Below are 22,103 nucleotides of genomic sequence, written 5' to 3'. Positions count from 1 at the left end.
ATATCACAGCCTTTCTCTAAAATAAGATGACTACAAAACAGCTCATGATTTTCATAAAACTTTAATTCAATTGTTTCATTCAAGACCATTAACAAAAGTACATGAGAACCTCTGTTTGTGGTTCAACTGAAACCCGAACATCTCCAAAGTTGAAATTAATTTAGACTGTAACTTAATGTGCAGAGGCACAAGAGCTCACCCATCATGTCTCCGGCGCACAATAACTGGAATCCTGATTTATTATGCTTTTTTTCTTTTTTTTCTTTTTTTTTTTTTTTTTTACTGAATTTTCTCCTTTAAGTTAAATTTTTGTTATATCTGAAGTTTCATTGAACTTTCACTAAGCAAAAAAAGCACACATTACATACAGTATAGTTCAACCCACAGGTTTGGGATGCATATCAGTATTATTTCTACTAGAAAAGAAAGCCACCCTAAGATTGTTCTGAATGTTTTGGCGGTTGGCTGGGAACAGAGGATACATCTAATTTTTTATTTTTTTCTTTTTATTTTGCTTGTAGTTTTTAGGCACCTTATTCTTACTTAATTCAATATTAGCAGATTGAGTTTCAATGGAAAAAAAGCAAAAATATGTGCAAGAAAAGAAAAAAAAAAACATAGTATAAAAGAACTGCAGATATAAGATGCCACAAGGAATTCTGCACCTGGGAAAAATTGCTTAAGTGGAGCATTTGAACACCAAAAAGGCATCTAAAGGCTCCAGACTGATAAAAGTAAATCCCATTAGATGAACTACTTTGACATTCACTTACATCACACACACACCCACACCATGCTTTCACTTCAGCTCTTCAATAAAGCGTTTTAAAAACTGCTCAAAAAAAACGAGCAGAGAAGAATCCTCAGTTTAAGCTCGCACATGAGAAATATGATCCTCCTTATGGAGGGAACTTTGCTTTGCTTTATGCGTCTTGTAGGAAAGCATACAGTAGTGGAAACTTGACAATGAAACCATTTTAAGTTTCCATGGGTAAAGGAGCAAAATATATGAGAAAAATAAATGGAGCAGACGCTCAAAGACATGCAAACAGTCACTCTCATTCACTCAGGCAGACTACTGGACAGATTACAGGTGCAGAATTCCAGACAAAGCAGATTCAAAAAGATAGGGACATAGACAGCCACACAGTCATCACTCTGATTTAAGAGGGACGAGGCCCTCAGAAACAAATAACCTCCGTTACACACTATAATCACTTCTAGGATACATCACACACGCACACAATCAGAGACCCCATGTACGCTGCAGTGTGGAACTCTTTATCAAGTACGTCATACATGGGAGGCAGGGAACTGTGGAATGAGAAAAGTTCCCTCGCAGGTATCGATGGGGACGAAGATTACACATGCCGATTACTGTAATGTGTGCGTATGTTTTGTGTGTACAAGCATGTGTCAAATCAAATTCCCTTATCCCCTGCTGTTGCCCTTTGGGACAGCATCCCACCAACACCAAACAGGGTGGGCTCTGTATTGCTCAGTCAATAACGCCGGGCTGGCGGATCTTGCGCTCCACATTAAAGCCCTGTGGGAAAAAAAGGAACAGATTTTTATTTATGTTGCAGTTAACATCAATGTTTAAGTACTACCTTGATTTTTTTTAAAGGGAACTAATTCTGCATACAGAGAATCCAGTGAACAGTCCTGGTTTCCAGTATATACACACTGATAGAAATGTTTTCTCAACAACTTGGAATTCACAGTAGGAATGTCAGTTCTGGTTAATTTTGCATCCAGTTAACAGATTTTGACAATTACAACAATAAGCCACATTAACATGTAGAAACATAGTGCCCACTGACCAAACTCCAGTCACCCCCAGGTGTGTAATGCCCAATGCTGCTGGGTCAGGACGGTGTTAGTAGCAGTAAACGCTGAATGAGTGGCACTGCTAGCTAGTTTCCACCAGACCTTGCTGATGCACAGTGCAATTAACAGAAGAGTAGTAACATAAACCTATAGAGCAATGTGTCTAACCAATCAAAAATATTGGATTTATATATATATATATATATATATATATATATATATATATATATATATATATATATATATATATATATATATATATATATATATATATTCTATTAACTTTTAAAATGAGTATTGAGAAACAATTGACTGTTAACCACTGACATCCCTAATTTTCAATATTTGATAATGGAGCAACTTATCACATCACAGACTGGCACAGTCAAAAAAGCTGCAATAAGTCTAATTGTACCTTTGAATTGTCAGGACCGCGGGGCTGTCTCACAATCACCAGGCGAGGAGCGCTGGCGTCATCAAGAGTGATGCTCTTTAATCGGTTTACCAGACGATCTGGACGCGGAGTCACCACTGGTTTAGGCCCCTCACTGTAATACATAATGAGCATTGAGACCAACTGTTTTCATCTTACATGACTAGAAAATATCACCAAACTTACTGTATAGCAGCAAAACTTTCACAAACGATAACTGAAAATGTAAAGCAGTCTCTGGAGTCATTACCTGACTCTGCGTACGTTGCAGGCACTACATTTTCCTGTGCGTTGATTGAGGACGACTGAGAACTCCACCTCATCTCCGGTCTGGAGCTCAAGGCCATCTTGAACTTCTTTTACATGGAAGAACAGCTTCTTGCTCTCACCAACTTCATATGTGATGAAGCCAAACTGAGGACAACAAAACAACAATTTCAGGATTCAGAACTGGAAGACATTCGCTAATTCAAGCAAGCTATGCTATAGTAGTAATGGTAAATTCAACACTGAGGTTTCCTGATGTAATGAGCCCTAAAGAAACTGAAAACAAGTAACTGATCACTACCTGGTCTTTGACACACTCCACCATGGCTCTACGCTGAGGTACCACGTTACAGGCCATCTTCTGTCCAGTTTGGGCTACTGTGCAAACCTGGAACTTCACAAGTTCTCCTTTCTGCAGGCAATCGGCCTTGTTTGACATACCCATAATTCCAAAGGGATAATTCTGGCCTTTAGTTGCACCTGAAATGATCAAGGAGATGGGAATGAGTTATACCATCATAATCCTCCAAAGAAATCACTGCACTTTGACTGCTGGGTCTACATCATAACTTGACACCCACCTTCCTCTGTGACCTCAATAAGCCCTTGGTATTCTGTCTGCGAGGGGTCCACGCTGCGCAGGGGACGGATGACTTTTCCCATCATCACTGTCGCACCAACATCCTCATTAATGCCATTCACTATAAGTAGAAAACAGAGGATTTTTATAAACCTTTTGTTTATCAGCACTCCCACCTACACTGCATTATAAACAAATGTAAAAAATGTACATTTAAACGGCTGGAATCAAACTGCTCATACCTGCAGCCACTTTGGTAACCTTTTCAGCACTGACTTTGTTTCCTTTTCCCTTAGAGAGAGTGTACTCCACTGTGTCGCCAAGCTCCAAGCTGTCCAAATCTCCACACATTTCACTGAGAGGAAAACAGATAAACATTGAGACACAGACTTAAATTACAGATGTCTGGGTGACAACAATAAGTAAATCAGCAGCTAGCACATCCAAAGGCATTTAAGACTCAAACCTCTACCTGTAGTGGAAGAAAATCTCCTGGTCATGATTTGCCGTCTCAATGAAGCCAAAGTTGTCCTTTAATGTGGCAACAAATCCATGTAGTCTCTTGGCATTGGAGGAGTTACGGTTGAGAACCCTAATGGAGACGGCGCTCTGCTGGCCAGTTCGCTTCACTTCATTGATGGAGAACTCCACCTAGAGGACAAAAATAATAATTAACACACAGGGGAGACCAAACAAACACAAGTTTGAAGACTCTTAAGCTACGTTCAGACTTCAAAAAAAAAAAATCAGATTTGTTTCTCAAATCAGGTCTTGAGGACAGTCTGTCTTCACTGTTATTTGTGCTTGTAATTGTGTGTCCAGACATAAAAATCCTATCTGCGGGGGTTGCCGTGATAACAACAGAAGCATCAGTAACTACATCACAATGCTGGGGACGTGGCTTTCCAATGCAGAAGCGTGAGAAATGGAAGTCCATCAATTCACCGTTCTGCACACTAGATTATGCCCCCATAAATATTTCATTCAAATACCACCAAGGTGAATCACCAGAGGCCACACAATACGATACTCACCATGCAATATTTTTTAAATGTTTTTGGGATATGCACTGAGCATATCCCAAAAATTGCAGTAACAAATACTGTGAGGTATTGTGATTTTATAACCATTTTTCAACTGCAAAACAAAAGTTTAAGGTTTTCAGTCCGTTCATCTCATTTTAATCATTTTTACTGCAGAAAAATCTATAAAGTAGACTAAAAAGCAATTGCTTTTATTATTCGAGTAGCCTACCAAAAGTTTACTATATCAATAATTGACATACTTAAAAAAAAAACAACTTTGTGTCCATGTATTGAAGGAATTGCATTAAAACAACCTACAAATGTTTCGATCACATATACAAAGATCGCATTTCATGTGTTTTTTCCTCCTAAAATTAATCTGAATACAGTCTGGATATGGAAAAGAAAAAAAATGCACTTGCAGCCTGAACAACACCTAAATAAACACTGCAAGCCACAGAAGTTGGGTCATATTAGCATTAGTCTGCAATAGGTGCAGACCTCATATTGCCCTCCTCTTCAGCAGTGTCTAAGTTCATTATTTATGTGTCTTTCCATGAGGAGTGCAGTGTTACTCAGTAGATACCTTGTCTCCAACCTGCGGGTATCCTCCTCCCTCTAGGTCCTTGTTATGGTATGCCACAGTGAGCTTCACTCCACAGTCTTCATATGCAATCACTCCTTCCTCTGTTTCCTAAAAAGAGGCCAACAAACCAAATGATCATTCCAATAATGAGCATCACCAATGTTTGATCCAGCTGGTCCAAATCAGTGCTACACCTGTTTTTCAATAAAACTGCTTTAAGCCTCACATGATACAACTGAATGATTTTAGAGTGTATTAGAGGATGGTGTGCAGACAGCCCACACAAGCATGTGAGAGGCAACAGTGTGTGCAATGTATTATTCTGTAGCAGCCTAGTTAGTTAGCATTTGCCTGGTCTACTGCGACAGCTCTGAGTTACAGCCTAGTATGAAGGGCTGCATAATAACAAATCACTGTTGTGGCTACATTGGGAACACTTGTGCAATATTCACTTAATTTATTCTCCCCTCTTTTATTCAAAGTAATTGACTGAACCGATCACAGCATGCCATTTACTGGTATTATCATGTTAGGCATTTCATCCCAATACAAGCATAAAAGTAAAAAATTCAAGTTGCAAGGCTGCTTGATCACAGCAACTGAGCACATTATTATGCTTCTTAATCTTTTATGTTCTTCCTGCCACTTTCAATTAATATAATCATCTTAGGTGCAACAGTATGTGTAAACTGACTAAAAGTGCCAAAAAAGGACCACAGAGATGGGAAAGAAGTTCAAAGTGACTATTCTAGGTGCTGCTTATATCCTTTGGGAGGACAAAAAAATTACTCTTCCCAAAAACTTTCAAATTTCAAAACCCATTTCATTATTAACTGTGCAGCCCTCACTCACTCAGTGATACAAAGTCTGAGTGTATGATTTAGGGGTTAATTGGTGATCAAATACCATGCTGTCAACTAAAAAGGTAAAGGAGGCAATCAGTGGGCCAGAGGCCTGCAAAGACCAACCTTTTCTACAACTTTAGCCTTGAAAAATAAGAGAAACAGACACCTGTTAGACAGCAAGGTCTGTCAACATCACACTTGTGAACACAGTATTCTTACACTGCATTATTAGTCAGATTTTGCACCGTTCATGTAAGGCCTAAGAGACAATTATTTCTTTGACTGAATGTTAGTAAAATACAGACAATGTGTATGTTTGCATACATCTGCCTACAATGCAAGTGTCCTTATCATTTATTAATGGGACGTGACTTCATGCAGAAGGTCTCAGTCCTACCTTGTCTTTTTTCTAACCAACAAGGAGCATGAACAGGAGGTCGTCATTGGACGAAAAAGCAAAGAGGAAAATTAGAACTAAAACAGAAATTGAGGATGTATGTAAAGGGGGGTGAGGTGGACTGTGAGGCCATTGTTTTTAAATGCATTGGGGGCCATCTTCATGTAGGATATGTGCCATAATTGGTGCATTAAAGTACCTTTTCCTTGCCCTTGGTTGGGCTTGCATTCTTATTGGTGTTTGCCACAACTTCCTTCTCCACCACTCCCATAAAGCGCTGCTCAGACTGGGTATGGAAGGACACTGTGCCCTTGGGCAGCTTCTTGATGCGCACTGCGTGGTTCCTCTGAGCCGAAAGCATATCCTGGCAACAACAGGGTGTTTGGCTTCAGCTTGTTATGTACAAAAAATTCAAATGTGCCTGAATAAGTAGTACGACAGAATACATACTTTTGTGAAAAGGTTAAAAACAGGACCTACAGGCACAACAGTGAACTCCACTTCATCGGAGATGTGCAGCTGGCTTTCCTCCAGGACTTCACTGAAGTGGAAGAACATCCTGGCATCCCGATCCACGCACTTAATGAAGCCGAAGCCATCTCGTATAGCCGCAATGACTCCCTAGAAAAAGATTTGTGTCACCCAAGGTTGTGAAGATTCACTGCATTTTAATGAATGAAGACGCCCCTTCTAATCCCTCATTTCTTTCATTTACTCAGTGATGCATTCCATAATATAATCGACCAGTCAAACAGATTTATTCTTTTGTAGTCCTCACCATTTCACGGGTCTCCTTGGTGAAGTTAAAGGTGTCTGGGAGGATGTCGATGTTTGTGGCCCTCTCCAGTTTGTCTCTGCGGTCGGTGGAGATGTTGAATTGTATGTGGTCCCCTTCCAAAAGGGTCACCTTGGACTTTGTGTCCTTCTCGCCAAACGGCAGCTCCTTGTCAGTGAAACCAATTCGGGCGCTGATACGGCCAGGTAGCGGGTCATTCTGTGGAAGCAGGAAGGAAAGATTAGTGAAACGTATGTTTTATATTCTTGACTGGTGAGTCAAAGTTTCATGCTATTACAGCCTAAGACACCCAGAGACATTATTCAACTCGCCATACCAATAATCCTGGTACTTGCCTGGTTTTTGGTGGGAACCTTGGGAATGACCTTCACAACAGTGCCTTCAAACTGCTCAATGCTGATATCCTCAAAGATGACTGTTCCCTGGGGGAGCAGCCTCACATCTGTGGCAACCTCTTTACCCTATGGCCATAAGAACATTAAATGTAAACAATGTTTTATATCTACACACACACGCAAACACAAACACACACACACAGGCAGAGTTAGAGGTGTCAGTGATGTAACAAGATATATACAGTATATAATGTTCACAAGTTACTTCGGTATTTCTGGATGGTGGAGACGAAAAAGCTTGACAACACCTACATTTCTGTCTTTGATGGTGAACTCGACGTCATCTCCAGCCTGCAGAGCCTCCAGATCACCCTTGAACTCACTGTAGTGAAAGAAGATCTCCTTCACCACATCCGCCCTCTCAATGAACCCAAAGGCCTCCTGAAAGACAACACATGGTTCAACACATCTGATTCAAAGATTGATGTGAAAATAATATGGAATATGGACCATAATACTTGTATGGTGGGGTCGTGGTATGGAACCAGATATAATATTTAGCAATTAGATATGACACTGGGCTACCTACATCCTATAAACAGGGTTCCTGCAGCTTAAGGCAATTAATGTTTAAGTCTTTAAGACCTTTTTAATGCCTCTTAGAGGTACTTTTTAATAACCAAAATTTTATTTTTTTCCAAATGACTTTTTTTTATGATAATCAATGTCAAATGTTTTGGGTTTTTTTTACCCTTTTCAGAACATAACACACGACAGACAATGAACATATTATATTATCATAAACATATCTATTTGGTTTACCAACAGAAGTAGGAAATATCTGGAATTTCTGGCTGCTTTTCTTGAAGATTTTGTGTTTCTCATGCTGCAGATGAGATTCCACTGCTTGGATTTACATGACCAGTTTAAGAATAAAAATGTATTAAATTAATTCTCAAAAAAAAAAAGATACTACCAACTACTGAGATTTTACAACGCAACGTCAGAAAAAAATGATTCATAAAATCCTCCTCCCCTGTCTGATCATTTCTAAGACTTAAAAGATCCATTTATGTCATTTTAATACCAATTAAGGCCTTATTTTTAGATTCATAAATTCAGTGACTTTTAAGACTTTCTAAGGATCCGTGGGAACCCTGCCTATATATAGCAGATCTGTTTGTTATAAACCCTGCCCTCTTTACAAACAAGCTAATGGCCAGGTTTGCAATTCGGCTGACAGGGAAAGCGTACAATTACTTATCTCAAGTGTTTTGGACAGTACATTTAGTTTTGCATTTTTGTGAAGTCAACTAAGACAAAGATAACCAGACTTTGTGTAATTTACTTAACAGGTCAGGTCAATGTAATGACATGGCTCTTACCTTTGTAGCACACACCACACCCTGGCACCTCATTTGCTTTTTCTTCACAAGTTGAATATTACGAGCACTGACTGCACCAGTACTGAAACACAACACAGATCAAACATATAGACAGTGCAAGCTGCTAATTATTATGACAACAATGACATGATGTAAAGACTTACTGCTTGTTGGTTTCCATATAGAAGCTGACTGTGTCTCCTGTGTCCAGGTGGATATTTCCCTCAACATCATCAGGGGTGTAGGTAAGGTAGAACACTTCCTGTGGAAAGTCACAGCAGTGTCAACATTTTTTAAGGGTTTGAAACAAACCAATTAACCCTAAGCTCTTATAACTTCAAGATTATTTGCTACAAGACCCCAGCACACCAGTAGAGTCAACAAAATAGTAACTGTTGCATTACATTACACGAAACCAGGGGCAATATATATATTAATGTATTGTGCATGTATAAATTGACAATACTGCTCACATCAAGTACAAAATGTCACTTAATTTTTTTTTTTTTTTTCAAAGTCAGCAGCATGAGACTGTCTTTGACGTTTAATTTTTCTTGCTCTCTCCTAAGGATGTTTCCCTCTTACAGACACAATAAGAAAACCAGATCCCAAAAATGATACATCACATGCACTCACTCGCTGCTCCAGGCCACTCTATCCTTAGCGACAGTGTGTGAGCAGGCGAGGTGTGTTTTTGTAACTACAGGGCTCCAGACCGCAACTACCTAGTTGCATTTTATGACCCTGGAGCACCAGTGTGACTTGAAATTAGTAGTATATGAACTGGAGAGCTGTATGTTTGTGTCACGCTGACAGTGAACAAATCCTCACATTTAACTGAGCCGCTGTGATGGTTCACCTCTCCACTTACTGGAAATTTCAAAAATTTATAGCAAAAACTTAATACTTCCTGACCATTTAAGAAAAAAAACTCTAACCTTATCTAACTTCATCATAACAGCACTTTATTTCACTTCATTATAACAGTAGTATTATTTTATTAGTCAACAGTGGTTTACTGGTGATTTCAAACTATTAAGATGTAAATCATGAATTTTGGTATAGCTGAAAACTATTACAATTATATCTATAGGCCAATCAGTCCACTCTGTTAAAGGAGCAAAAACAACGCCAACTGTTCACCAACTGAAACGTTGTTAAGAGGTATTAAGTATTGGCTAAAATAGAGATAATACCATCTTGGACACACCTGTAATTTGTTCACATATTTCTGTGTGTTCATTTGGTGATATTCTTTTTTTTTTTTAAATTTTAACTTTTAAAATGCCTGAAAATTAGCGTTCAGCTACAAACACTAAACACCATCTGGTTACTGTGCATAAATGTACAATTCTCATGCTACAGTGATATCCATATCAGATAAAAATAAACTAACAAAAACAATTTCACGGTCAAGGCCAACCACTGAGTGAAAGAATGCATATACAAAACACACAGACATCCATATGCTGTGGAGGCTCAAGATGCTACATTTTCCCAGTCACCTCATGTTCCTGAAATGAACATATGCTCTCCACCCTGAGTGCTCCACAGCATATGGATGCATATCATTGACATACATCATCATAAATCATAACGTGGAAGCAGATGTGACATTCTGCTTTTTATTTATCAAGCGTGCTGCAGTCTGCGTCACTTACCCCATTTCTTTCATAACAAACACTGCCAGTGGGCACCTGGCCGGGAGCAGACTTTCCATCCAGGTGCACTGGGATTGCCGAGACAACCTGCAGAAAAAGGAGGAAATGACAGATGGAGGCCATTAGGGCACTGCTTCCCCAATCCTAGCTTGACTATCCATTAGTAATTAGCCCAATTAAATAATTCTGGACATGTGATGGATGAAATGACTGAGTTTCAAATGTCACAGTAACAAGTATTCCAAGTGTCACCTCTCACACGTTAGCATAGCTGCATGTGCATGGTTGTGCTTCAGTGTGATACACTTTCAGGCCCCATAAGGGCTCCTGGCATGCTGCTAACCTGACTGAAGACCTTAGTGAGTGAATCAATCGGTGTGAGTGTGAAGTTGCATTGTGCCCATGTGTTAAACTAGATCCATTATTTGTGTGTGCATTACAAGACAAGCAGCGTCACTTGCATGTTATGAACTGTATATCAACAAAGAGCCAAGCGCCAAAGTCTGCCATGGCACAGCTCTGCCTTCCCATGTTGTCCTTAATGATGCAGCAGTGTCTCACTAGCCCCTTTTCAGGGCATGAACTTTGTGCCGTCATGCCTCCTGGACGTTCTGTATAAATGGTACAATCACAGAATGGGGAGTGAGTTGTATCACCTTTAAGCCAGAACTGGAGGAAGTAACAGAACCAAAACTGTCTGTACAAAAGGGACAGCTGGCAGGAAGGGTGTGACATTTTGATGTGTACGTGTGCTAACCAATGCGGGACATTTCGAAAGTAGGTAGCAACAGCTGTAAATGTCAACAAATTGGGAAAACAATGTGGTCTGGGAGCTCCTTACCCTTGGTGCAGAGGACTAGATCTGCCCCCATAAACAGGGACAATAAATGATTGTTATTGCCATGTTATGCCATTGTTAGTGTTTAAAAGCCCCGTTGACTCATATGTTATACGTCACAAGAGAGTCTGACACTGTTATGTTAAATGTTACGCATCTTTTGCTTCAAGGAAGCCAGTGTGCTGTCTAAAATTGTTCAGTTCTGTGTGAAAATGCTATGGTGATGCAAAAAAAGTACTTATTAGCGGCCCTATAGCGCGATCTCTGTGTGAAAAGGGCTATTGCCACCTGCACATGTAAGATTTGCTTTGGTTTGAGACACTGACTGTGCTGTGCTATACTGGTTGCTGTGAGCATTCAGAAAGAAATTAATACAGCCACTGGGCAATTACATTGATCACTTGACCATGTTTGTTCTAAGGTCATATAGCACCTCCAGCAAACATGCATGTCAGGGCAAGAAGCAGATCTGAAATTCAAATGTATTGCAAATCTTGATGGGAGAAGTTAATTTAGTTAATTTAGATGCAGAATAACAGAGGGGATTAAATTTAGCATTTTACTTACAATACATCCCCTGCCCAACAAAACACAATGAGCCATGTAAAATGTTAAATTGACAGACAACAACAGAACCAAAAATAAAATGGTGTTCCTTAACTGGATGAATATAACCATGCAGCACAGTAAAGGGATAGGCGTGCAGGTCTGGCCCCACCTGGCCCGAGATGCGCTCCTCTGGCAGCACCTCTGGCTTTATCTTTAGCAGCTTCACTGCTATGGGCTTGCCAGTGCGCCTGTCAGAGGAAACCTCAAACTCTACATCATCTGAGGAGAGAGAAGCAAACACTTAGCTCACATGAAATGATGCAAACTAAGATTCAGTGATGTCACTCAAATGTTTTTCTTCCAAGGCCTCTCACCTCCTATTTTAAGCTCCTGCAGGTTGCCATTGTACTGGGAGCAGTGGAAGAAGAGACGGGCCTGACGTTCGGAGCACTGGATGAACCCGTAGGAAGTCAGGAGCTTCTCCACCACACCAGTCTCTCTAATTCCAGGCCCCGTGCCATTGGCATACGCAGTGTGTCCATTGTTATGGAGCATGCCCGGGTCAAAACTCATCTGGGGAGGAGGAGACACAAGAATTACTGTGCATCCAATTTTGAATCAACATGAAGCACTTTTCATAAAAAGTAGAACGCAGTTCAATGCAGTGTTTGATGCCAACCTTAAAAATTAAAATAAAATAAAAAAACACTTCAAACATGCAGGTACAGCAAACTTCAGGAGGAAGTGCGGAGGGGTATAAAAAAAGAAGTCGTAGTCGAGTCTACTGGGACTCTCTGGCCACCAATAGAGGGGAACACACGATGATGATGTCTGATAGAATTTTAGGATCATTTATACCATTGACTGGAAAAATAAAGAAATGAATAAACACACTAACGACACTGCAGCGCTTACTGCTTTTCTTACAAGTGTCATGCACTTAAAAGTTAAAACCCGCTGAATTTGTGGAGTGGTTTTAGTCCCAAATCACCTGAGCACGGACAACACTTTCATGCAGTTCTGGTTAGACAGACAACATTCCTGCTACCAACCAACCAGTGATTGTACTCAAGAACTCACTTATCAAAATCTGCCACTACACCCTGGTTAAACTCACTTTCCATCAAACTACAAACCATGCTGTTAGCAAAAGTCACATGACACAACAGCAGCTCACAGGGCTGTTAAGTCAGTGTGTGGGCACCACCAAACATGCCCTCTTACTGATCTCTGATACAAGGGGGTCCGCTTGTGTTTTTTACTTCCCGGGTGGGGATGGCAAGAGACGGAGGAGGAGCGGGGGATAGGCATGGGACCAGTGGAGGTGGAGGTGGATGGGGCAGAGCCAGTGTTGCGAGCCACTGGAGGTTCAGAGGAGCCTCGTTCCATTTCTGACACTGGGGTTAGGACTTGGATATGCTGTTGGGAGGAGGCAACGGCTTTGAAAAAGCAGCTTTTAACACTTTTTGTTTCAAATGACCCTTATCCAGATACCACAAATTGTTTAGTTGTTACGCAAAACCAGTTGTTAACCAGCATTACGATACTGTATCATCTACTTGACCTTGCTAGTTAGACTTCCTAGCCGTTATTTCACACAACACCCAGTTTCCCATGCACCAACTTTTGGATTGCCAACATGTTTTCATATCCAGAAGATTTCTCCGAAGCTATTTTATTTTAGCTTATCACAACCACCAACACTCAAACCTGGACACCAAAATACCAAGGCTTTAGAAACCACAAGGCCACTCAGTTACAGTGCATCTGTTACCATGACAAAGTCACACTGCAGCATCGGTCGATAGCACTAATCGGTGGAAATAGTGTATCCAAAGAGGAATGGCTCTACAGAGAAGGCAAACTAAAAACTGAATAGATTACACTAACTAAACAGCCGGTTAATGTGAAGTGGTTTAGGTGCTGCATCGCGAATGTTGCTCAAGGTTGAGAAAAAAATAAAACTACTGAAGATGGAGGATCAGAAAATGCAAATGACAGGTCAAATAGCAGTGCCTCTACAGTGGACAGAGTTGGTGATGGGTTATGGGTTATGAGGAGGGGTCCCAGAGCAGCCTCTTCTGTTCGGCCCTGTACTATGAGCTAGTCTCAATATACTTATATCGAAGTCTGTTGCTATTAAGAATCTAACACAGGACATGAAAAACCATGTAGGGATTATTTTCTAACATCCACGTGAAAACATTTTGATCTTGGAGATAACGAAAGTATTTTGTTCAATGCTGATGGTACTTTAAATACCAACCATTTGACTTATTATAGTTTTTAACTACATACAGGGATCAACTGTTATGCAGATTAGCTTGTATTGGTGTAGCCCTGAATTGAGCACAGTTATCACCAGCATTTAAAGGGATAGGGACTTTTTGAATTAGAGTTGCATGGGGTGCTTATCCTTAGTCAGTGTTTTATGTACAGTAGATATCAGTTGGCATGCTCCAGTTTGGAGAAGCAGACGGGAGTCTGACACAGAAGCTAAGCAATGTACTGTTGTGTATGTGGGGTCAGCAACAAATGTATTTTAGCCAATTTAACAGCTTTAGTATAACCATCAGACTCCATTGAGGAAAAAAAACTGTAATTTTAGGATACTGCTGCTTTGACCAATTTATTAGTTTATGATTGTATGACTTAGGTGAATCCGAACTAATCCTTTTAAACGCCAACGTCACAAAAACAGAAACAACTGGTGGAGGCAGCCATAGACCAGCAGCTCCAGTGTTAAACTATGTTAAATCACTTTTTTCAGTATAGTCTAGCTGTAAAGAGAGCAAAATTACTGCTTAACTTTCCCAGTGGAAATCCCAGACATGAAGTTGAAGCAGTGACAATACTCACAATGTAGCGTACACTTACATTGATGTTAAATTTTTTTATCACAATACTTTGTCATTGCACAAAAGCACAACAAAATTTCAGTGTATCTACTCTCAGTGGGAGAAGGTAAAAAAACAAAAACAAAAAACACTTTGTTTTTTTTAAATGTCTTTGGATAAGTACCCCATACAACCCCACTTCAACAACACTGAACTATCCCTTCAAGCAGCCCAATAATTTATTCGTCACTGTGAGACTTTTAGGCGCAAATTAAAAATAAGGACGAAAAGGAGAAAAAGAACGGGTTTTCAGGACATGTGAAAAGCGCCAAATTTCCACAATCGAATCAGCAGAACACCCCTCGCCCTGCAACAAGATAACTGAGTAGAGGCTAGTCTCGGGAGCCCGAAAAGGATGAAGAGGTTAGGCCATTCACAGCAGAGAGATGCAGGGCAAGGTGGGTAGATGGGTGTTCGATGGGGGTGGGGCACGTAGAAAAGAGGTGGGAAGGTGGAACTTACGGATCGGCCATATGGCGACAGGCTGAGTCCGACAGGGGAGGTGCTGCTCAGGTCAGCGCTAACAAACGCGGTGGGTGGCGACGCAGGCAAGGTAAACTCAACAAAGCCTTTCCAGGGGCTGCCCATATTTTCCCATAAACTCGGACCAAACTTGCTTGAGCACTTGCTGAACTTGATTACTTTGTTTGAATTTTTTTTTTTTTTTTTTTGCTTGACTGTTAAGTTCTATTTTTATGTAACCACCCAATGATACACCGCTGGATGTCTGCAAGGGTGAAGAGAGGAACAAACACAACGGGTAAGGCAGAGAGTTCAGCCAGTGTGCCAAGTGTCACAAACAAAGGAAAACAGCTGTGGGCTTTAATCCCCCAGGGAGGGAGTTGAAAAAGGCAAAAATCAGGGAGGATATGACTTTAAAACGACAAAGGAGGAAAAGGGTGCGGGCTGGGTGTGGGAGGGCAGTCAAATTATTCTCAAAATATATTGAATAACAAGTTTAACTGTTTGGAGGTGGTGGCGGTTCAGTTCAGCTGGCTTATGTTTGAAGAAGAGTTATCTTTAGCAAATGGTAAAATGTGGAGGTCATTCACAAGACTCTGTACCACTTATCACACTTATTCCACATTAGAAATGTGTAATCATGTGCAAGGAGGAATGAATATACAAGGTTCATCTCAAACAAAACACTGCAGCAGCTGCTTTCACTGATATTTCCATATCTGGGTTCAAAATTCATGTTTTTTTTCTTCTTCACTTGCCCATTCACGCAAGAGGGTCAGATATCTACTTTCCCAAAATCAATTTATACTTGTCCCGACACAAGCAGTTTTATTAGCCGTTATCAGGTAACAGCAAAGACTAAAATTAAACGTTGTGAAAAAAAAAGACTTTTCTGCCTTGCTCTTAAACTAGTAGCAAACTGCATAATACAGTGTTTCACCCACATCCTTTAACACCACCCAATGAAACTCCTATTCACAGGATAACTGAAATACTCGCTTGCCCTTCAGTTCAGAGACTTTGTCTTTCAGTGCCATGTTCTTGCATGTCAGTACTGCGCATGTGCAACAGAGATGAGAAGGAAGCGAGATGGCTCACTCCTCCTCAGCTACTTCCATCATCAGCTCTGGAAAAAGTGATGTGGTTATCTTTTTATTTTTTTTCAGTTGCTAGACTTACTACCCTGACGTGGCATTTTTCTTGCCCCTGGCAATCGAGCAAGCCTTAATGTTGAGCTGTGGAGGGTGTGCCAATCAGTGAGATCAGCTGCTGCAAATAAACTATCATTGAAGATGGCACCATTTAAAAATTGAGAACCCAAAACTTTACATGATGAGGCTACAAATCCAGAAACAGATTCCACATATGCCATTTTAAAAATGGCACTCAAGTGTTTTCTTAAACATCCAACCTTGACAAAGAGGACAAATACACTGACATTTATGTTCAGTGACAAAAAAAAACAACTCTGCACTGATGCCCAAAATCAGTGCAGCTTGCCAAACTGAATCAGAGTTGAGTGTTGCACATCTGTATATCACAGTAATAAGCACAAACTGGAAATTTACCAAGTACAGTTTCTGAATTTTACTCAACTAGTGGTATCAGGGGTTTTTTTCATCTGAATTCAGCAAATACAGTGCCCCAGAAATGAATCAGAAATGACCCAGCATTTCAGCAATCAGGGTCCCATCATCTCAAAGTCAGTGTTTTTTTTTTCAATATTTAATTTTTGGTAAGATGCCTTTAGTAAGGTTTGTGGTTTAAACAGGCTGGAGAGACTTTAATTAACCCAATTGTGAACACTGAACTTTTTGCGTTTCTTTAAAAAAGCTGTTCACTACACTACAGAAAGTCATCACGCCAAGCAGCACTGGACACAACTTTACAGCCTCGTTGTGGTGGAGACGTTAAATCATGGGACGATTGTGTAGTTTTTTTTATTGCCTAATGTTAGCTTTTTGACCTTTGGCAAATATATTTATGCTTATAAACAAATCCTATTAGTGATGTTCATTTGTGAAGATTATCTTGCTGAAAAAAACATTTAAGAATCATAAACATTTGTTTGCTACAGAGCTTATTTTCTGCAAGAATCCAAAATGCAATGGAAAAATCCCATTGGCTTTTTGACAAGGAAACCAGGGCAATGCCAACTTCTGCATCAGCCTACAGAAAAACATCATCAATTGGGCACTCTATTTGGTGAAAGGAAATCATTCAAAACAATGCACATAATAACAAAAAGGACTAAAAATTACTTTTGTCGTTGACATGACAAGTTTCATGTTATGAGGGGACTATCAACCGACACCCACCTTTATTTGTCGTCTTGAATCTTGTAATTCTCAGGATCTCGATGACAATACAGTTCCTGCAGATCTCTTCACGCACACAGTTGAACACACACACACTTGTTACAGGTTTCTGGCACAAGTTCTAGATGGTTGCATAAAGCAAAAAAGGGGGGAGAAATCTAGCAAAAAAAAAGGCAAACGCAGGTGCAATAACACCGCTTAGAAAAAAATACAATGAAAACAGTGGGAGAAGTAGAGGAGGGGAAAGATGGGGGGGAATATGGGGGGGAGTAAAACTAGCAGATAGCAGCCCACTCCACACCCCGGTGGTGAGTCGGTGGTGTGGTGAGGATGAGGAGGGCTAGGAGCAGCGTTGGGACGTGTGCTTTGTCAAAGCTGTTGAGTAGGCACAAACTTCTGGTTTCAGATCAGTAAGTCTTCTCAGAATATGCTTGGGCATAAGATTGCTTCTCTTCTGTGTTTCAATTGGGCTGATGTGCGTCTTCTTTGGTCGTTTCAAGATTTGGTTACTTCATGCGTTTTAAACCCTTGAAGTGATCCGTTTTTATTTTTCCCTATGTGTCTTCGGTGTTGCAACTTTGCTTGTTTCGGGAGTTTTGTCTTCAGTTTCTTTGTTGTGATCTGAACTTGAAGCAGTTGCGGATGGTACAAAAATTCAGTTCCGTTTCACTTCATACTGTTGGGGGGAAAAGCACATTTGGTTAGCTGAGTAGAACTGGTGACTATGACTTTTTATAACTTCACAGATCAAACCTTTAGGGCAAAAATAAAAGGCCCAAGTCACTTCAATGAGGCAGAGAAATTTAATTTCACTATCTGAAGACCAGTGGCTTGGCATTTTTGAGAACACTAAATAGTTTGCCACCAGATTAATAAGTATATAAAAAGGTTTTCCTCAGATGCCTCTGGACACAGCCCACAATGCCAGACAGCTGCCTAGCAAGCAAAAGCTGTGGATCAACAAGCCCTTGTGCATGCCTTCAGTTCAGGCCATGATATTTATGGCACCATTTCTGACCAGGGCCCTCTTGTTTCGCATTTCAACTCACAACTATTCTGCACACTTATTGAATATGCTCAGTATGCAGGGGAACCTCACTAAGCAATAAAGATGAATTATTTGTGAGTTAATTTTGCTATGTTTAATTAGAAACTGAGAAAGTGCTCTCCATCATAATGTTAGAGCAGAGTGTTGTTGACCTAAATACACTGCTTTAAAAACAAGCTGGGTGAGCCAAACGGAGGACACATGATATCTATTCAGCTGTGACTGTGTTGCAATGATTCCCTTCCCACATACTTCCTGGAAATTTAAAATATAATGTTGTATACATGCCCAAACGGGACTCCAAGCAGTAGAAGGGGGAGCTTTTTTTAAGATGCCTCTGTGATATTCATATCCAAATGTCAAGTGCGGATTAACTAACAAGCACTAGGAAAGCTGAATCTATCCTATCCTACATCCTAGTGATAGGCCAAACAAAGAAGTCAGTTATCACAGACTGGATTGGTTAAGTAGGTTAAAGGTTGTGAGCAATGAACAAGAACGACTCTTAAGCGAAAACAACCTTGGGGGAGATGAGTTCTTCTGTTCCCCTTTTACAGCTTTTGGTGACGCAGGAAGAGAGAGAAAACAGTCCACCCACTAAACCACTTGCACCGATTGGTCGTTTGAGCATTTCTAATAAGTATAACATAACATTTTTTCTCGGTAATCATTTAACAAGAAAGACTATGAACCATACAGACTGTCTCAGTTATGGCAGAACGGCTAATAAACTCGCGATTAAGTCTGTAGTCTCACATGTTTTAATACGACGGTGACACCCTGGTCTGGGCCCGAACAACAACCGCCCTGACAGTACCAACCATGTGACTTCCTAGAAATCCACCATCCTCAACTGGAATATGGCCTGACCCAACACGTTGCGGCATGCGACGCCACCGACGGCGTCACTTCTTAGCGAGCAAGCTATTTTCCAACACATGCCAAACTCTAAGATATGTGCCTAAACAATTAGAGACGGGTTGTGTTTCGCCGTTTCCCCGCTATCTAGACGAATTAATGTAAACGGTTACAGTAAAGTATAAATCGCAACATCTCAATGACCTTGTGTGAGCAAACACAACCAGATTAGCATCTCGCTAACGCTAGAGTCGTAAACAGCCATTACCCCCGGGCGTTTCCAACTTTTAGATGTAAATTAATTCACTGCGACAGAGTCATTTCGCCACACGTTACCTCAAATAGTAAGCACATAAAGCATTTTAAGTTGTTATCACAAAGTAATGTACTTGGCTTTAAGTCCTAGCACAAAGTTCGCGTAAAGTACACACACAATCATGGTATTCTTCTACAAACGAGACAAGTACACCAGGCACCATTTTAAAAAAGTCGATCTCTAATTTGTTTGTGTGTATTTCTGTAATTTACAACGTGGTAGAAAAATATTCAAGGCTTACAACACATCGACGGAGTATCGCAACAAATTCGGCACATGTGTTATAAGCGAGTATTAAATGTATTTTACTAAAATCGTATTTTTAGAACTAGGTAACACCACGCACTTAGCTACGACACCGGGTATTTGATAGTTCATTTTGGTTGAACGGACAAAATGAGAGTTTGCAACGGTCGAAATGAAAGTGACTGCCGACGGACAGACGGGACTTAATATTGAATTAACATAGAAACCATGTGCGCTTTTAAAATGTTAATCCGAGTCAAATAAATGATCACAAACTAACATTTTATACTGTGCACACAAATATGAGAGAGATAACGTTATCAGCGCTGACGGCACGAGGACGGGACAACAAAGAAGCTATGACAAGCGAGCGGAGGCTCGTGCTCACTTCTTATCAATTACCGTACTGCGTCTGTCACTAATGTTTGACACGGCCATTTCACACAAATACCGTGCCTTTGGTACACTGGGCACATTTTAGATATACAGAGTTGTTAAAGTGAACCGTTGACAAAGTAGCTAGGCCTTTAATAATGCTAAGTGGCTAATAGCGGCTACAGTTAGCTAGCATGCTGCTGGACTGCTTGGTCCTTGTGTGTGGTGATTTATGGTGAGGAAAAATACGGCTGCCCCCACCCAGGCCCGAGCTCTGCGTATGACCAAGTGCTGGAAAAACCGTAAAATCCTCAAGACCTAATTGATAAGAAAGATAAAGGTCTGACCGACACGGTGTAAACAAATGTTAAAATTGTTGTATAAAATGGGAAAATTAATAAAACTCACCCCAACAGCTTTCAGCACTGTCACCAGCGCCGCTAGAAGCAGCACGGCACATTACGTAGTGATTAGGGAGGCGGCTCCCGCGATATTTGACAACGTTAGGACAGCCAGAGAGTCTAATGAATAGATTGGCCAAGGCGGCGGATTGCTGATGACTAACCGGCATTGTAGTTTCGCAATGATTCATGGGGGACTAGTCATGCAGAAGTGTGGGAAAAACGTGATGGCAATATTTTCTTTAAATTGCTAAAGCGGCTATAAAGTAGATATGCACGAGCCGTGTTATTGGAAATATCGTCATCATCAGCGTGTTGTTCAGTAGTTCTAGCCATATGAATCTAACGCGTATCCCTCATTTAAACCCCTGACAGTGATTAATCTTTTACTATAGTAGAGTTTCTGAGGCAACACGTTGCAAGATGAACTTTAGGGTGTATTCAAGAATAAAATCGACTGTAAGGGAAATGTTTTTTCAAGCTTCAAGTATTCACTCATTTGATTCGACTCAATAAATCTATGGAGACTTTAAATGCGTATTATATCTATACTTACTTGATTAACCATTAAAGGTGCTGATAAGTTATTTGATGGCTGATGCAAACATGTTAATCAGTTTATTAATTACAAAATGTGCCGAAATCCCCAAATGTATTTTATGAAATCCCGCAATTACTTGATGTTCAATCACTGTACAAATGTCATACAAATATTCTTTGTTAGGGACTGTTAATTATTTATGATGTAGGGTGGAGTGGTTTAAAAAAAAGGGGGGGGGGGTAAATAAATATTTTTAAGCACTAGTGAGGGACTTTATTCATTTTGGATTAGCGGCTGAGCAACAAATTTAAATGTCTGTATTTTGTCATTATGTTAAAGCTGATTTTAAAAGAAAGCATGTGTTCCAAACCACCCGTGGGTTTATTACACCATTCATAATATAGCCAGAAAATGTAAAAACAGAAATTGTGGATTTTCACATTTCCAACAGTCCTTCATGTTCGATGAATGCCTCCGCCATAATAAAGATAAAGAAACACACACACAAACAAATCTTAAGTTAAAAATAGTGATATTTCAACAAAATCACTTTATTTTACATGTCTCTAAAAAAATGGCCAAATGTATAAAGTTTCCATGAACTATCTAGCATGCATGGCAAGAGTGAACAACCAAGTTGTCTTTTGCTGGAGGCTCTTGCATTCAAGACCCAAGGAAAAATGTTTCAACCTTTTGGGAAGTGACAAAAAACACCTACGTCACACCCCAGCCACGCCCTCCTCTGACAAATAAAGAACTGTTCCCTACCATATTCGTATGTGTGTGGGCAGTGAAATGAAAAGGTAAAGCATCAACATGGCTACATGTTTCCAAATTCATTGTAACACATGAAACACAGCAACGCTCTCCGCTGCTCCCCGTCGTGCAGAAAACGTAAGACTCTTAAAAACTCACCCGGGTTTTGTTCCCTTCCTGCAAAGCTGTGTTGTTGTTGTTGTTGTTGTTGTTGTGGTGCTGGTGGTTTTGATTTCAGAATCAAGCGTGTTCTGTCCAGCTAATCAATTTCACGGTTGCTATTGTCAATTATCTAAACCCTCCAATAGGTGGCGGTATCAACATGGAATCCGGTTTTGTAATTTACGATAGACAAAGA

The 22,103-nt window shown here is 40.3% G+C and overlaps 1 protein-coding gene across 10 annotated transcripts; it reads right to left on the bottom strand.

The window, feature by feature from the left end:
• Positions 1-45: 45 nt before the first annotated feature.
• csde1 (cold shock domain containing E1, RNA-binding) lies at positions 46-20,612 on the bottom strand. 10 transcript variants are annotated; one of them, XM_088082531.1, is made up of 23 exons: positions 20,456-20,612; positions 17,205-17,880; positions 14,887-15,151; positions 12,752-12,946; positions 11,902-12,100; positions 11,640-11,806; positions 10,141-10,227; positions 8,644-8,741; positions 8,480-8,561; positions 7,407-7,535; positions 7,095-7,220; positions 6,742-6,957; positions 6,414-6,584; positions 6,163-6,327; positions 5,690-5,707; positions 4,722-4,829; positions 3,583-3,761; positions 3,353-3,465; positions 3,112-3,231; positions 2,832-3,010; positions 2,514-2,677; positions 2,246-2,378; positions 46-1,546 (listed from the first exon to the last, which is right to left on the bottom strand). In XM_088082531.1, exons 3-23 carry the CDS (start codon positions 15,010-15,012, stop codon positions 1,499-1,501), a joined length of 2,823 nt encoding a protein of 940 aa, XP_087938657.1. In that variant the 5' UTR covers positions 15,013-15,151; positions 17,205-17,880; positions 20,456-20,612; the 3' UTR covers positions 46-1,498. The 10 variants fall into 10 exon arrangements, with proteins under 10 accessions (XP_087938657.1, XP_087938658.1, XP_087938659.1 ...); XM_088082532.1 differs by having other exon boundaries at positions 6,444-6,584; XM_088082533.1 differs by having other exon boundaries at positions 11,697-11,806.
• Positions 20,613-22,103: the final 1,491 nt, after the last annotated feature.

Source organism: Plectropomus leopardus, chromosome 9 (genome assembly GCF_026936395.1).
Source record: "Plectropomus leopardus strain MGB_pleo_1.0 chromosome 9, ASM2693639v1, whole genome shotgun sequence".
NCBI lineage: Eukaryota > Metazoa > Chordata > Actinopteri > Perciformes > Serranidae > Plectropomus > Plectropomus leopardus.
The sequence above is the reverse complement of the archived record's forward strand: the minus strand, read 5'-3'. Positions and strand labels throughout refer to the sequence as shown.

Bases quoted from the DNA above. Each gene is read 5' to 3' on its own strand.
- csde1 (XM_088082531.1), bottom strand. From the start codon at position 15,012: ATGGGCAGCCCCTGGAAAGGCTTTGTTGAGTTTACCTTGCCTGCGTCG. The intron at 12,947-14,886 runs GTAAGTTCCACC...TCCTCCCAACAG, and splicing joins TGTCGCCATATGGCCGATCC to CATATCCAAGTCCTAACCCC. The intron at 3,762-4,721 runs GTATCTACTGAG...TTTGTCCTCTAG, and splicing joins ACCCGCAGGTTGGAGACAAG to GTGGAGTTCTCCATCAATGA.